The 14,390-nt window shown below is 42.5% G+C and overlaps 1 protein-coding gene across 2 annotated transcripts in view; it reads left to right on the top strand.

Annotated features, from left to right (window-relative positions):
* The window catches only part of LOC121277844 (venom phosphodiesterase 2-like), a 177,861-nt gene that overhangs the window by 73,094 nt on the left and 90,377 nt on the right, over nt 1–14,390 (top strand). For both annotated transcript variants that reach the window (XM_041187534.1, XM_041187535.1), the window contains exons 5-7: nt 241–338; nt 6,581–6,660; nt 11,241–11,360. In XM_041187534.1, the coding sequence (XP_041043468.1) occupies nt 241–338; nt 6,581–6,660; nt 11,241–11,360 (298 nt within the window). The remainder of the gene's footprint in view (nt 1–240; nt 339–6,580; nt 6,661–11,240; nt 11,361–14,390) is intronic.

Below are 14,390 nucleotides of genomic sequence, written 5' to 3'. Positions count from 1 at the left end.
CAAGTGAAGCTCATCCCACCGGAACAGCTCTCTTCTACCCCAGTATTGATGCCAGTGCCCCGGGATGATGTTAAGCAAGGAATTCCTGAATGAGATATGAAAATGTTGGTTATTTCATACATAAATAAAAACATCAGAGAAAAATGTATTTGAATTTCTGAATTCATTTAGTATTTGTTTTTCTGAAAATATTGTAAAACTTTAAATCTGAATTTCAATCCAATATTCTCATTTTTACAGGTATTCTCGGCCTCCTGTCATCTTGTTTTCATTAGATGGATTCAGATTTGATTATTTGCAGAAGTGGAAGAGTTCTGTGCCTGTCATAGACAAACTGAGTAAGTAGCAATAAAAGGGAGAAGAACAAATATATTCTATTCTCTTGTTTATGTAAATGTATTTTGATAATTATTGCTTAAACTCCTTCTCCCTTCCCACAAATCCACTTCAATTTGTTCTCATGATGCAAGTCTCTTGCATCGTGCAAGATGTTCAAAGCCATTCCACGTATCGGCTATTTTATTGGTCATGCATTAGACCATAGATTTTCCTGGCAGCCTACAAGTTATGTCTTAAAAATTAATTGTGATGGTGATGATGTTTCATTTTAATCTTTAAGTTGATGGATGTTGTGTATCAGAGCCAATTGGAATAGGAACAAATATGGATTATTTAAAAGAAAAATGTCCTTACAAAATGTTCAGAATGTTCCAAAGGTTGGTGTGGCTCAAACTTCCAACTTGACCAGCAGTGTTTACAATGAAGCCAAATAATGGCCAAGAAAATTGAATCATTTATCTTGTATACACATATATATAAATCTATTAGAGAGGAGGATAAAATCTTGGATATTATAATGTTTATAGACCTCAGCTGCTCTTTTCTCCTAATTTACAATGTTACTTGAATAGCTTGAGAACTAAGCTTATAAATAAGAGACATAACAAAAGTAAGGGAGTTATGGTTTGGCCACAACTGGAGTTTTGTATTTAATTCTGGGCACCACACTATAGGAGGATGTGAATACATTGGAGAGGGTGCAGAAAAGATTTACAAGTGTGGCTCTGAGAATGAGAAACTTCAGTTATAGAGATAGATTGGCGAAGTTGGGGTTGTTCTCCTTAGAGAAGAGAGGTTAAGAGGAGATTTGACAGAGATGTTCAAAATCATGAAGCATCTGGGAAGAGTGGGTAGAGAGAAACTATTCTCATTGGTGGAAGGGTTCAGAATCAGAGGACACTGATTTAAGGTGATTGGCAAAAGGACCAGATGTTAGCTGAGGAAAAACTTATTTATACACTGAGTGGTTAGATCTGGAATACACTGTCTGAGAGCGTAGGCAGATTCCTTTGCAATTTTTGAAAGTGAATTGGATAAGTAGCCAAGAGAAACAGTTTGCAGAGCTACAGAGAAAGGGTGGGGAGTGGGACTAGCTGAGTAGTTATTAAAGAGAGTCGGCATGGATACAACAGAGCAAATGTCCTCCTCTTGTGGTGTAACTTTGCTATGATTTTAAATCTATTAATGTTTCATGTTTAACCATCAAATCTTGAGCCTGTGACTCATACATTTCCACAGTTTATCTAAGTAAATTTTCAGTGGAGTAAATGTTGTGGTTGCATTCACAAATGTGTGAACAGAATTGGCCATAAGTTTCGTGTTGGAAAGAATGGACTTGAAGTGCTGCTCAAAATACTGTGCCGAGTTGGTGTTGGACTCATCCATTTTCGTTGCCATTTAATGCACGCTTTCTAACAGGTTTGCCAAAACAGTGAGCATTTAATTGTGTACGCCCACTAGCTTTCTTCTGTAGCCTGTCTCATTGAAGTCCTCATCTGAGTCCTCTGCAGCAGAACTCATTGCGAATGTACCCTCTGGTGACCTGGCGACTGCAATATTTTTGCCCCTTGCCTTGGCTACAGGCCATTCATGCCCAGTCTCTCACCTTGCACAGATCCTGCCTTTATTCCAATCCTCTAATTCTGCTGGTGGTACCTGTGAGTGTGAAATCAAATGACAATGTGTCTATATCACTCTTGCTATTCCTCTATTGCCTGGCCAGGTTGCAGCTCTTGAGTATCTAGAAGGAGAAAGGAACAAGGGTAAGGTTATGGTGAAGGCGGAAGGTGGGTGGGGGTTGGTGGAAGTAAGAGATGTATGCTTCCTACATCATTTGCAGCTACCGAGTTGGAAGAGATTGTGGGCTGAGGAGGGAGTTGGATGCGAGAAGGAGTTATTAAGTATGATGTTATCATCATTTTCTGTGGTTTTAGCTCCACTGCTGGCCATGGCCTTAGCAATAATTACCAACACCGTTTTCTCCATGGGCATGCCAAGGTGCCTGTCCCTCTTTGGTTAGATCCTGCTGCCATTGGTCGTGCTCCACATTGTCCTGCAAGTGAGAGGGAATGTGTCATTGAGTGTGGTCCAATATATTCGGGGAATGTGCCATTCATGGTTGAATTGCTGACAGTATACATCAGCTGTGAGATGCGGGTGTGAGACTTGCAGCAGTGTTGTGTGTGAATGTGCGGTGGAGCATATAAATGTAATGTCTGAGTCCTGAGTGAGGTTTGTTAGTGGGTGAGTGATGAGTGTGTGATGCATTGAGCAGTGTGTAAAGCTAATGGTGTAGCTGATGGGATATGACATTTGAAGATGTGTTCACTGACCTTCGTCACTCATGCGAGGTTGTTGTGCTGCATCCAGGTCCTCAGGGCTAGACTCTTGACATTGACTTCCATGGTTATCTGTTTCCACTGCTTATGGGCTATGTGTCAGGAGGGTCCCCTGGTTCCCTATGGTACCTCCTTCCCACCTCCACCAAGACCTTCAGTGCAGCATTGGAAGCCCTTCTCTTCCATGTTAATTTTCACTGTTTTCTAGGTGAGAATCACTTCCTGCATGACTCCCAGCACCAAACATACTGCAGCTTTCCTTTAAGAGGTGTGGGCTAACTGTAAGCAATGCAGGCTAGCTTTAAGAAATGCTAAACTGTTACAATTTTGAGGCCCCGTGCCGAGGTGTGCAACAATGAAGTGCATAGCTAATGCTGGCTGCATGCTGAGATGATTTTAATAAGCAGGCAGCACGAAGCTGGCATGCTGCCTGCATTTCAACCAATGGGGGTGGGATAATCATGCATCACGATCCCCATACCGGTCTTTGGGGCTGTTCAATTTAGCCCTCAGAGTTTCTTGATTTTCAGAACTTCCTCGAATACTTGAAAAAAAAATTGTCATCTCTTATACAAAGATGTCATTGTAGTGATTGGAATACCGAAGATAAAATGTCTAACTAAAGTGCTTTTAATTTTAAAAACTTAAATTTAAATGGCTTACATTTCAAATCTGTTCCTTCTTCAATTTTTCTTTTCATGGTGTCCCTATTTGTAATTGGGTTACTGTCGATCAATGCTTTGTCCCCCTAACTGTTTTTGCTGTGATCGACTGGAGCAGGCAATGACTGGTGGATCACAACACATTTAGGAAAAAAAATATACAGACTTTCATGTAATCAGGCACATTCAAATAAAACATGAGCTATTTACGTGGGACATTCAGCAAGTCAACCAACTTTCTGTTTTACATTCAGAGTAGCCTTATTCCATATGATTTTCTTAGAATTAAATGAATTCACACTGTACCATTTGTTATATTGGCCCCGTTCTTCAGAGGAGCGGCAATCATCATCGGATTGCTGCTCTGCTCCAACTTTGCTGTGCCTAAGGAATGCTCCACATTTCTGGCCGGGTCTTCCGAGCCTGGCTCCTCCAGAAATGATGAGTGTGCAATCCTTTGAAGAGCTGGAGTGTCGGGGAAAGACCCCTTTATATGGCACTAGCTGTGGTATTGTGGTAAGTGTGTAAATGTTCTCAGTGTGTCAGTGAATAAGTGGGTAAATATGTATAAATGTGTAAGTGGGCAGGTAGATGACGTAAGGTAGCAGGTGGGTTGGGGTTTACTCGGGTCGGGTTGGGAAAGGCTGTCAGGTTGGGGCTAGTCAGGTTTGGTTTGTTGGGGGTGGGGGCGGTTGTTGGGGGTCAGGGGTGAAATCGGGTGTTGGGGGCTGGGTCAAGGAGTTAGTGGGGGTGGGGTGTCAGGGTGCGAGGGTTGTTAGGATTGGGAGAGGGCCGCAATCAAGGGGTGACAGTTGCATAGTTCCTCAGGAGTTAGACGAGGGGCTGAATCATCCCAGATTTCTGCTAAGTGCGGTAGCGGGTGGAGAAAAAAGACGTTTTACCCGCTGGCCGCAATGCCGGCTTTTCATATCATATCATCCCAATCCTGCCTCATTAATCATGCATTCCTGGGAAACACGCCATTTTGATGCCAGGTGGGCTCTCATTCGTCCGCCATGCCATCACCTCACCACTTCATCACACTGGGCGCCATATTTGAAGTGCTGTGTGCACACCTCTGACTGCTTCCAGCCCAGCACCACATCAAAGGAGACGTGGCCCCAAAAGGCAAGAAGACTACAGACTCTGGTTTAATGATGCGTCCCTTGAGCGCCCTTGGATGCTGTGGAGGCCTGCTGTGATGTCCTCCACCCCTGTTCTGCCAGCACGAGGGGGAGCAACATCACTAATCCAGCTTAGGAGGCTGTGATAGCTGTGGCCAGCGCCAGTACCCTATAAAAGAGGGCAGCCACCAAGTGCTGAAAAAGGACAAGCCTCTGTTCTCAGTCATACCTCAGTTGTTGGAGCTGCAAAGGCAAGCTCAGGAACATCAGGAACAGATGTCCGCCGCAATCCTCAGATTGCAAGTCACATCTGAATTCCCTCTTCCTGTGACTCCAGCAGCTCCAGCTCCACAGGCCACACAGCAGTACCCCGAAAGTAGGCCGGTGCTCTCCAGGTCCTAGCTCTCCAGAGGACGCCAAGATGCAGCAGTAGCGTTAGGAAGGCTAAGAAGATGTAGTTGCACAGCCTGGGCACGGTGTTAATCACTTGTATATAATATTCACTATTGTAAATAAACTCCCAAGAATGCCTCTTTGCCTATGGTCCTTGTTCTGATGAGCAGGGCTTGTGTCACAAGATAAAGACAGGTGTCTCAGTCCAGGGCCTCTTCCCTTTCCTTTGTGCATCCTTCAGATCAAAGCGATGGTCCAGCCTCACACCCCCTGGAAACGTTATTGATGTCTGCACCTCGATGGTGCTTGGCATTGCTACCAGAATGTAGTGGGCAGGCATCACAGAGTTCCATCATTCTCTCTGTGTGCTCTCAGCATCTTTAAGGTGGGGCTGGCCCCCATCACACCAGCATCTGTGACCAGTGACACTCTGCTCCTGAAGGGTTCAGGTGCTGAAGGTCGACAAAGGATCAGGTGCATTTAAAGTTTCACAGCTGCGTCTCCATGATATGAGCCTGATCACGGAGCACAAGCCAGCTGCCCTCGGCCAGACAGGAGTCAGAAATTCTCAAGTGTCTATGTGAAGATCTATGGAATGTCCTCACTGCATATTGTCATCACCCTGGAATCAATTGACTATTAGGGCCTCCATAGCAGGAGCCTTTTCATAGAGGGTATGCATGCTGCTATCAGCCAGACTGGAGTCAAACGTTCACAGATGCAATGTAAGGATCTATGGTGTCTCCTCCACAAATTTAGCAGCTATGAGGGCCTCCAGAGCTCATGCCCTATCTGGCCAGTGCAATGGCCTCATCACCCATCATCCTCACCTTCAGGGACGTCCTCACGCTCATCCCCGTTGATGTTGTCTTCATTGGAGGAGGCGTAGAGCTCCTCCATCTCTTCCTCAGTCAGCTGCTCTCCCTGTTGCAGTGCCAAGTTGTAAAGTCTGCAGCAGGCGACAATGATGCTTGACACCCTCTGTGGACTATATTGCAGGGCTTCACCAGACAGGTTCAGGCACCGGAACCTCATTTTCAGCATCCCAATGGTTTCCTCCACCAAGTTGCAAATTGCAGCATGAGCCTCGTTATACTTTCGCTCTGCTGCAGTCTGAGGCCACCGCACGGGTGTCATCAGCCACATCCTCTGCATGTAGCCCATTTCCCCGAGGAGCCATCCCTGCAGCTTCTGTGGACCCTGGAATAAGTTAGGGATCTGAGACCGACTGAGAACGCAGGAGTTGTACACTCCCTGGGGACTGTGCGTAGACCTGCAGGATGCGTTTGTAGTGGTCGCACACCAGCTGAACAGGTTACTAAAACCAGATAAATGAATTACTAAGATAGGTTACCTTTTTTTGCAAGTAAAGAAGCAAAATTGCTGTACTTTACAAATTATTTTCCTAACTTTAAAAGTGATTTCACCTTCCACATCAGTTTGTAAAAATTATAAACAATAGCAATCCCAACACCGAGCTTTGTGTTGCAGCACTGACAGCAGGATATCTCCGCACACGCTCAAACACAATGTTGTCCAGCAACTGGCTAATTGCTGATCCAATCTAGTACACCAGTATCTATTCCATCAACCCAAGTCTTGCATGAGAGTGTTAAATGCCTTTCCAAACTCCAGGTTTATGTTGACAAATGAACTTACTTGCAGTGAAATATAAAAGACGGAATAAAAAAATGTTTATTCTGTTTATCATGATTCTTGGCAGATACCTGTGGCGTGCATGCTCCATATATGATACCAGTGTACCCGACCAAAACCTTCCCTAACCACTACACGATTGTCACAGTAAGTAAGCTTGTGCTGTTTCATGATATTGGATGTATGCTAATGAAGCTGTTTTTGAAGTTGACAGATCTTCGTGGTACATTATATCTCAACCGCAAGAGGTTTCATTTAGTTTAAAGAGTTGTCATTGGCATTGTTATTCTAAGTAATCTAAATATAAAGTGTAATTACATTTATCTTGTTTCACTTACATTTTTACACAAGAGAATCACAATTTTAAAATTCAAGAATAATTCATACTGAATTATGAATTCACCTCATCCATCATACTTAATTGAGACACAAACCTGAAAAAGGTTTGCATTTCAAGTGACGTGGTCAACCCAATAAGGTGCCACCTGTCTTGTATAGAAGGAAATCCTTTAGCCCATTGAACTGTGAGAGTTTATTCTCATTTCCCTGCCCAATAGTTAGTTGCTTTAAATTCTGCTTGTGTCACTGTTTCTGTTAGCTTATTCCATAGTCCTAATGAACTTTGTGCATAGTTGCAAAGAGCCAAATACATTTAAAAAATCCATTTAGGCACAGAACATCCATTTTTTTTTTGTTGATCTTCTTGAGGTCCTGCTGAATGAGATGAGATTTAGAATTAGATGAGATTTAGGAGGTGCAGACTACTTGTAGTCAGGGGAAAAGGTTGCTGAAAAATGCCACCTCGACTCCTTGGGTAATTACTCATACCACATATTGATAAAGACTGGTAAGAAAAGTTAATGCACTTTGTATCACTTATAATGAACTTATCCTACTGTGCTCAATGGTTTTCAACAAGTGACTATTAAGGTGCAGATTCTAACCAAAAGACGAACGGTTATCATAGTGTTTCTTTGAATGTAGTGAGTTTTTGAGCTGAATGGATTATGTGTTCCTAGGGCTTAAGTAGCTAGGAGATGATCTGCTCTTCTATTTATATGACATTGTTGTAGAGATGCCCAGTGCCCACACATGTCAGACTTTGCTTAAGGAGCACACTCTGCCCTGTACTTCTATTCCACAACCACCTGTACTCCACTTCTGGGGCTATCTATGTTTCACTTTCAGGCTTGATTTTACTTTTATTTAATTTTCTTTCTTTAGCAAACCAGTCTAGTACAGCCCCGCTACCTGCATCGCTAACCCTAGTCCTTATTCTCCCTTTAAGCTTTACCACTGATCTTCACATTCCACCTGTGCCTAGTTCCAAAGAATTGTTCCTACCAAACAGGTACCATGATCATCTCCTTAGCCGACAAACAACATAATGTGCGATTGGCAAACATATTGTCTTTTTGGAAAAAAGGCATCAAATAGTTTGGGCAAAATAGAAGTTTCAATAAAATAATTAAACAATCCTTTTAAAACCTACATAAGTTCTCCAATATACTCAGCTTATTTATAGCTGAGAGTTATTCTGCTCGCTGCATGCCTCCAGGCTTAATGGGACAAAATTTCAACCAGCATAAAAATTTAGCTCATACTAGCCACAAATATATAGAGCAAGATTTTCTTTCATTAGAGGTTCTCATTCCCTCAGTGAAGTTTAGTTTAGTGTGCAGTATCGGTATAGGAGAGCAACAGTTTCCTCAGTGTCAACGTGGAAGTCCAGTACAGCACGAGTGGGTTTGTTCCAGTCAATGATAAACTTGCATGCTCTCCACACTGATAATAAATGTTTTGTTCCTTCAAATGCCGCATTCAAGTATTAGTCACTGAACTGCTGAAAGTCAGTTCTCTCAAGTTGTTATGAAAATTGCTCAGAATTTATTCAGTATTTTCTTTTATCTAAAAAACGTGGTTTTACACAAGTTCCAGTATTTCCCAAACAACTGTGTGTACAAAGTAATGCCATGTTTCTAAGTCAGAGTGTGAACAGTGTGCCAGGAAAGCAGACGTGTGAGAAATAAGCAGATACATTAAATTTCCAGCGCTCTGGACAGAAGACCTACCAGTCATTCATTATCTTTTAAAACTTGTTTTTAATTTTCTGATCTCTTTCAAGCATTCACTGCACTTCATGTGTAATTAATTGTATATGAAGCACTTGGAAATGTATAAGAAATATTTGTGGTTATAGAAATGCCAGTCCATTCTTTGCTCTTTTTCCATGTCATAGCCATTTGTAGCACTGGTGTTTTTATTTTCAATTGCTGGTTTATTTGAGTAGTTCTGTGATTGCAGTGCTGTCTGCCCCTGTGGAATTGATGTAGCTCTATGTAATGCTGCTTCTATGCTTTTCATGAGCAGAAAATGTCATCATAACTGGTGTTCACAGGAAAAACTAAAAGAGCAGCAGTGAGGAACAGGATTTGTGTGAAAGAGGAAACCATGAAGTAGGTAGAAAGAGAATATGATTCAAAAAAATGGTATCTGTAGTGGACTTCACTTTGGACTCAATGGCTGCATAAAGAATGTCGATGTCTGCACGAACAAATTTCTCTCCTGTGTGTTGACACACAGCTATTGATTAATATGGATAGAGCATATAAAAACCATTGTACCTCAACATAGGTGGCGCTGCTAGCTTGTTTGAAATCTTTTATTTAAGAAAACATTTAAAATAAAATATTTTATGAAATTCATCAGTTTAAGAAATTGAAAATATTTTTAAATGCTAAAATAAGGGAAAATCAATATTGTGCCTCAACTTAGCATTACGGTATTACACAGGAGTCCAACTGACTTGAACATTTTTTGTGCACCCACTGTATGAAATCTTAACTTTAGAAATAATGGAGGGGTGGGACTAATTCCAGGTCCTTACCCAGCCAATGGGATCCTTTTGGCCGTCTCTGGGAGTGGTCTCCAATTAAGGATGGCGGGTAGTTTTCCTGAGGCTGCAGGCCCAATCAGAGCATCTGCAAACTTGGAAGAATGTCACTGGCACCAGGTGAAGTGGGCAGTGCCACTTCAGGAGGGGAACTTTGAAGGCACTTCCATTTTGATACACCCTCTGAAGAGGCCTCAATTTAAAAAAAAAACTGTGGCAACAGCTGCCAGGCCACCCTGGTGGTGGTGAAACTCATCCAGAGGAAGGTCTGTGGCCTGCTGACCCCTGCCGCACTGGTGTGGGGAGGAGATTGAGTGTCAGAGGCTTTGCGGTCCCACTGGCTGACCACCAATAAGCTTCCTCCAGGTACCTGCTGGTCTTTGCCCTCAGTGGGGGTGGGGGAGGTCCATCCCCAATCTGCCAACAAATGGGTACTTAATTACTCTGCTCCTAGGTGAGTACGTGTCGCTGGTGACAACTTGTCTTTGGCAACTTTGGCTGGCGTTGGGAATATGTTGGTACACTGGCCTGCTGACCTCATATCAAAATTTTCTTCAGACCTGCCCCAGTGGGATGGGTAGATTCTGCCCACTGAGTACAAAGTGAAAACCAATCTTTTACATGATATTCCCTTCCTACCTACTTCACTGTTTGCTCTTCCACTTACATCTTATTCTTCAGTGCTGAAGAATAGTTTTTTAGTTTTTCCTGTAAACACCAGTTATAGTGTATAGACTGACCTTTTCTATTCTTGTAATGCTAATTAGGATGTTAATATTTTTATTGTAAAAGCTATCTGTATTGTGGTGCCTTTGTCAATTTTGTTACTTAAGAAGTATCTGCAGTCTTTAGGATTGTAGTATTCTGCTGCCACAGTATTTATAACTTAACTGAGTTCCACTTGAAATTGCCAAGAATTGTGAGTGATATATAACAATAACGTGATCTATAATGTCACCTTATCAGCAATGCATCCATTTTATAGCAATTAGACACCTTGTTCTGGAAATTGAATTGTGCTTGAATTGGGATGTGATATCGTGCTGTGTATGTTGCATTTGCCTGAAGGGGCGAGTACATGGGATATTAGTCTGCTGGCCCAATTTGTTAGCTGTAGGCAATTGAGGCAACTCACTGGCCTAAGAAGTCATCAAGATGGTTGAGGTCATAATGGGAGTCTAGGAAGGGAATTGGGGCAGTGGGAGTTGTTGAGGGGAAAAATGAGTTGTAGCTGGCAGAAATCTGCCAATTTCCTCCTCCTAGCTATGGGAAGAAAAATAACTTTTTACCAGGCTGTGGTCAGTCGCAAAAGAATTTTGGATAGAGGACCACAAACAAGCAAAGAGATTGATGTCAGTTCAGGACTGGGCTGTGAATGCCTATGCAGCTGTTTTCCCAGTATGGCAAGTGGAACACTTGTGGTGAAGAAAGAATGTGTTCATGGCACTCACCATAACCCTTGGGATCCTGTAAAGTGAGCAAAGTGCACGCCAATTTCTTGTCTGATTGTTATGTTAATTGTAACTATCCACATGTGCTCTTTCAAAGAGCAGTCCAGTTGGTCTAATTTCCCAATACCCTTGCAATTTTTTTCAACCTGCAATTCAAAACCTAACCACTTGTTTAACTACTATGTTTTTAAAAAAGTTTTGTCTCATATTGCTCCTGGTCTTTTTGCCAACCATTTTAACTTTATATCCTCTGGTCATCAACCTATCGGCCACTGAAAACAATTTCTCTTAATTTACTCTAAATTTGATTTGAACCAGTTCTCTTGAACCCCATTTGCAAATACAAATGCAGAATAGTCATATGCCATTAATTTCAATTTCAGGGTCTATATCCAGAATCTCATGGTGTGGTTGGAAATCGCATGTATGATGTGGACATGGATGCCTCTTTCAGCCTTCGAAATGAGGAAAAATTCAATTCCCTCTGGTACAAAGGACAACCTGTGAGTATTGGAATTAATAACATTTGAGTGTTAGAACAGGAACACTGTTTTAGAGTATCTAGGTGGATTTAATTCTCTCACTTGCAGCAAGTTTGGTGGTGAGGGAGCATTTAATCAGGTTTTTTTTATTTGTTCATGGGATGTGGGTGTTGCTGGCTAGGCCAACCCCTAATTGAGGGTATTTAAGAGTCAGCCACATTGCTGTTGGTCTGGAGCCACATGTAAGCTAGAGCAGGTAAGGGCAGTAGATTTCCTTCTGTAAAGGATATTAGTGAACCAGAGGGGTTTTTACAATTGGCAATGGTTTCTTGGTCATCATCAGAGTTTTAATTCCAGATTTTTATTGAATTCAAAATTGGGATTCGAACCCAGGTCCCCAGAGCATTACCCTGGGTTGCTGGAATACCAACCCATTGATAATACCACTATACCACCCCAAAGAGTGCTATCACAGAGAATGGTTTAAACCAAAGATATAGATGTGTTTACCAGAAAATCAGTCAAGCATATGAGGAAAAAAGGAATAGTGGTTTACAATGGTAGATTTAGATGAGGAATGATGGGAGGTGACTTGAGTGGAGCATAAATGCTGGTATGGACTATTTGGTCTGAATGGCTTATTTTTGTGCTGTATATCCTATATAATTTGATCTAAAGAAGAATTGAACATTCAGTTTACATCTAGCATGGAATTGAATGTTCGAGGCTGGCACAGGTCCACTGGCTGGAACCCAGTGTCGAATATTTTCCGGATACTCAACAGAACCTTGTAAGGACCTGGGTGGGGTTGTGCCTCCTGTTGAATTACAATTGGTGCAGAGCAGAAATTCTGCTCCCGAGAGCTGCCGGCAAGTCAGAGACCAGCAGCTCTCCACTGGGAGTGGTAGCTGCTGCCAGTCTAGCACTTGGCCTTTCATCAAGGATCGCCCATGGGTCCCTAGAGAGAGCTAAGTGTGGTTGGATGGGGGTATGAGGGAGTGGGGTGCGGTTCGACAGCAAAGGCAGAGTAGGGGATACCTTCCTATAGGGCCCCCCTTCCTGATGCTGGGTCCCTCAATTGGGCACAGTGTGCCTGTATATGAGGCTCTCACTCCTAGTATGCCACAGACAAACTTGACAGATTTTGATGTGCGGTGGTCTTACATGGCAATTACTGGCCAGTGTAGAATTCCACCAGAGGTGGCAGGATGAGACCCTTAAGTGGCTACTTAAGGGCCTCAGCTGGCCTTGGGGCCAGAAGTCTGGCCTCCACCCTACCCACCCAGAGCAGTGGAGTCTCCAACCCCCACCATGATCACTTCCCTCTGTGGGGGGGCATAACATTCTGTCCCTAACATCAGGGACAATTCATTTGTTTCTGTAGGATTAAGAGAATTATTGTATTTGAATCCAAACCTTTCAAATGTTATTAATTGCTCTATATTACTGCTGGAAATTTTACTTTGCCCCATATCAAAATATTTCACCTTTTTTCTAGTCAATTGCTTATCTTAATGTACAGTGGTACAGTGTGGATTCAGAGTTAAATTTTGTTACTACTTGTTCTAAGAATATTCATACCACATTCTTTTACTTCCCACACCCATAAGCTCTGCATCTGCTCCAGATAAGTGGGAAGGTAAACGTAGCCTAGATTTCTTGGTATCTGCTAATACGAGTATAATTATGTGCATAAGTGACCAAACAGAGTGGTCTTCTGTCTGTAAGGATCCCTGCTTTTTTTTTGTGTGGGTAAGATCCATCTAAGTTAAAAACAGAAACATTGACAATAGTGGTGCTTTAGGAAATTGTTTCTTATTCAAATTCAAGATAATTGTCTCATGGCTCCTGAATCTAAGATGATTCTGTGCTAGCTCACACTGTACTGGCCTGGTTAATTGCTGGGGACACACAGAATGGATTCACTTCAGTTTACTTGCATAGCAATAAAGCTGCACCCAGAATGAGAAATCCAGCCCTGTAGTTCTTTGTTAACCATCACAATAGTTCCATTGTTGCCATGCTTCAAGCATTTTCAGTGATGGCGGATTCAAAAACTGTGTTACAGGAAAAGTATTTGCTTTTCTAACAAGAGATCAGTTGGTCAAACTGAGAATTATCCAAATATTTCATGCTTACACTTACAAGTCAACTGATGGGGAGGTGGAGGCAGTGGCATAGTGGTAATGTCACTGGACTAGCAATCAAGAAGTCTATGCTAAAGCTCTGGGGTCATGGGTTCAAATCCCACAGTGGAATTTAAATTCAATCATATTTTAAAAAAAGTCTGGAATTAAAATCTAGTCTTGATAATAAAAACCCATCTGGTTCACTAATTCCCTTTAGGAAAGGAAATCTGCTGTTCTAGCAGCAATGTGGTTGACTGTTAAATGGCCTAGCAAGTCACTAAGAGTTGTATCAAACTGGTACAAAGTCTAGAATGAATGAAACCAGATGGACCACTCAGTGTCAACCTAGACATCGGAAATGATAATGGTAAACTCAGCCCTGTCAACACTGCAAATTCCTCCTACTAACATCTGGGGGATTGTTCCAAAATTGGGAGAGCTGTCTCACAGACTATTCAAGCAACAGCCTGACATAGTCATACTCGTGGAATCATACCTTAAGATAATGTCCTCGACACCACCATCACCACCCCAGAGGTGGCAACACAGTGGTATAATGTCAGGAGGGAGTTGCCCTGGGAGTCCTCAACATCAACTCTGGACCCCAGGAAGTCTTATGGAATCAGGCCATATATGGACTAGGGAAGTTCCTGCAGGTTACTGCCTATTCCCCCCTCTCTCCCACCCCTCAACTGATGAATCAGTACTCTTCCATGTTGAACACCACTTGAAGAAATACTGAGGGTGGCAAGGGCACAGAATGTACTTGGGTGGAGGACTTTAATGTCCATCACCAAGACTGGCTCGGTAGTACCACTACTGACTGAGCTGGCCGAGTCCTAAAGGACATAGCTGTTAGACTGGGTCTGCGTCAGGTGGTGAACGAATCAACAAGAGAGAAAAACCTACTTGACCTCGTCCT

Source organism: Carcharodon carcharias, chromosome 5 (genome assembly GCF_017639515.1).
Source record: "Carcharodon carcharias isolate sCarCar2 chromosome 5, sCarCar2.pri, whole genome shotgun sequence".
NCBI classification, from domain to species: domain Eukaryota; kingdom Metazoa; phylum Chordata; class Chondrichthyes; order Lamniformes; family Lamnidae; genus Carcharodon; species Carcharodon carcharias.
The sequence above is the reverse complement of the archived record's forward strand: the minus strand, read 5'-3'. Positions and strand labels throughout refer to the sequence as shown.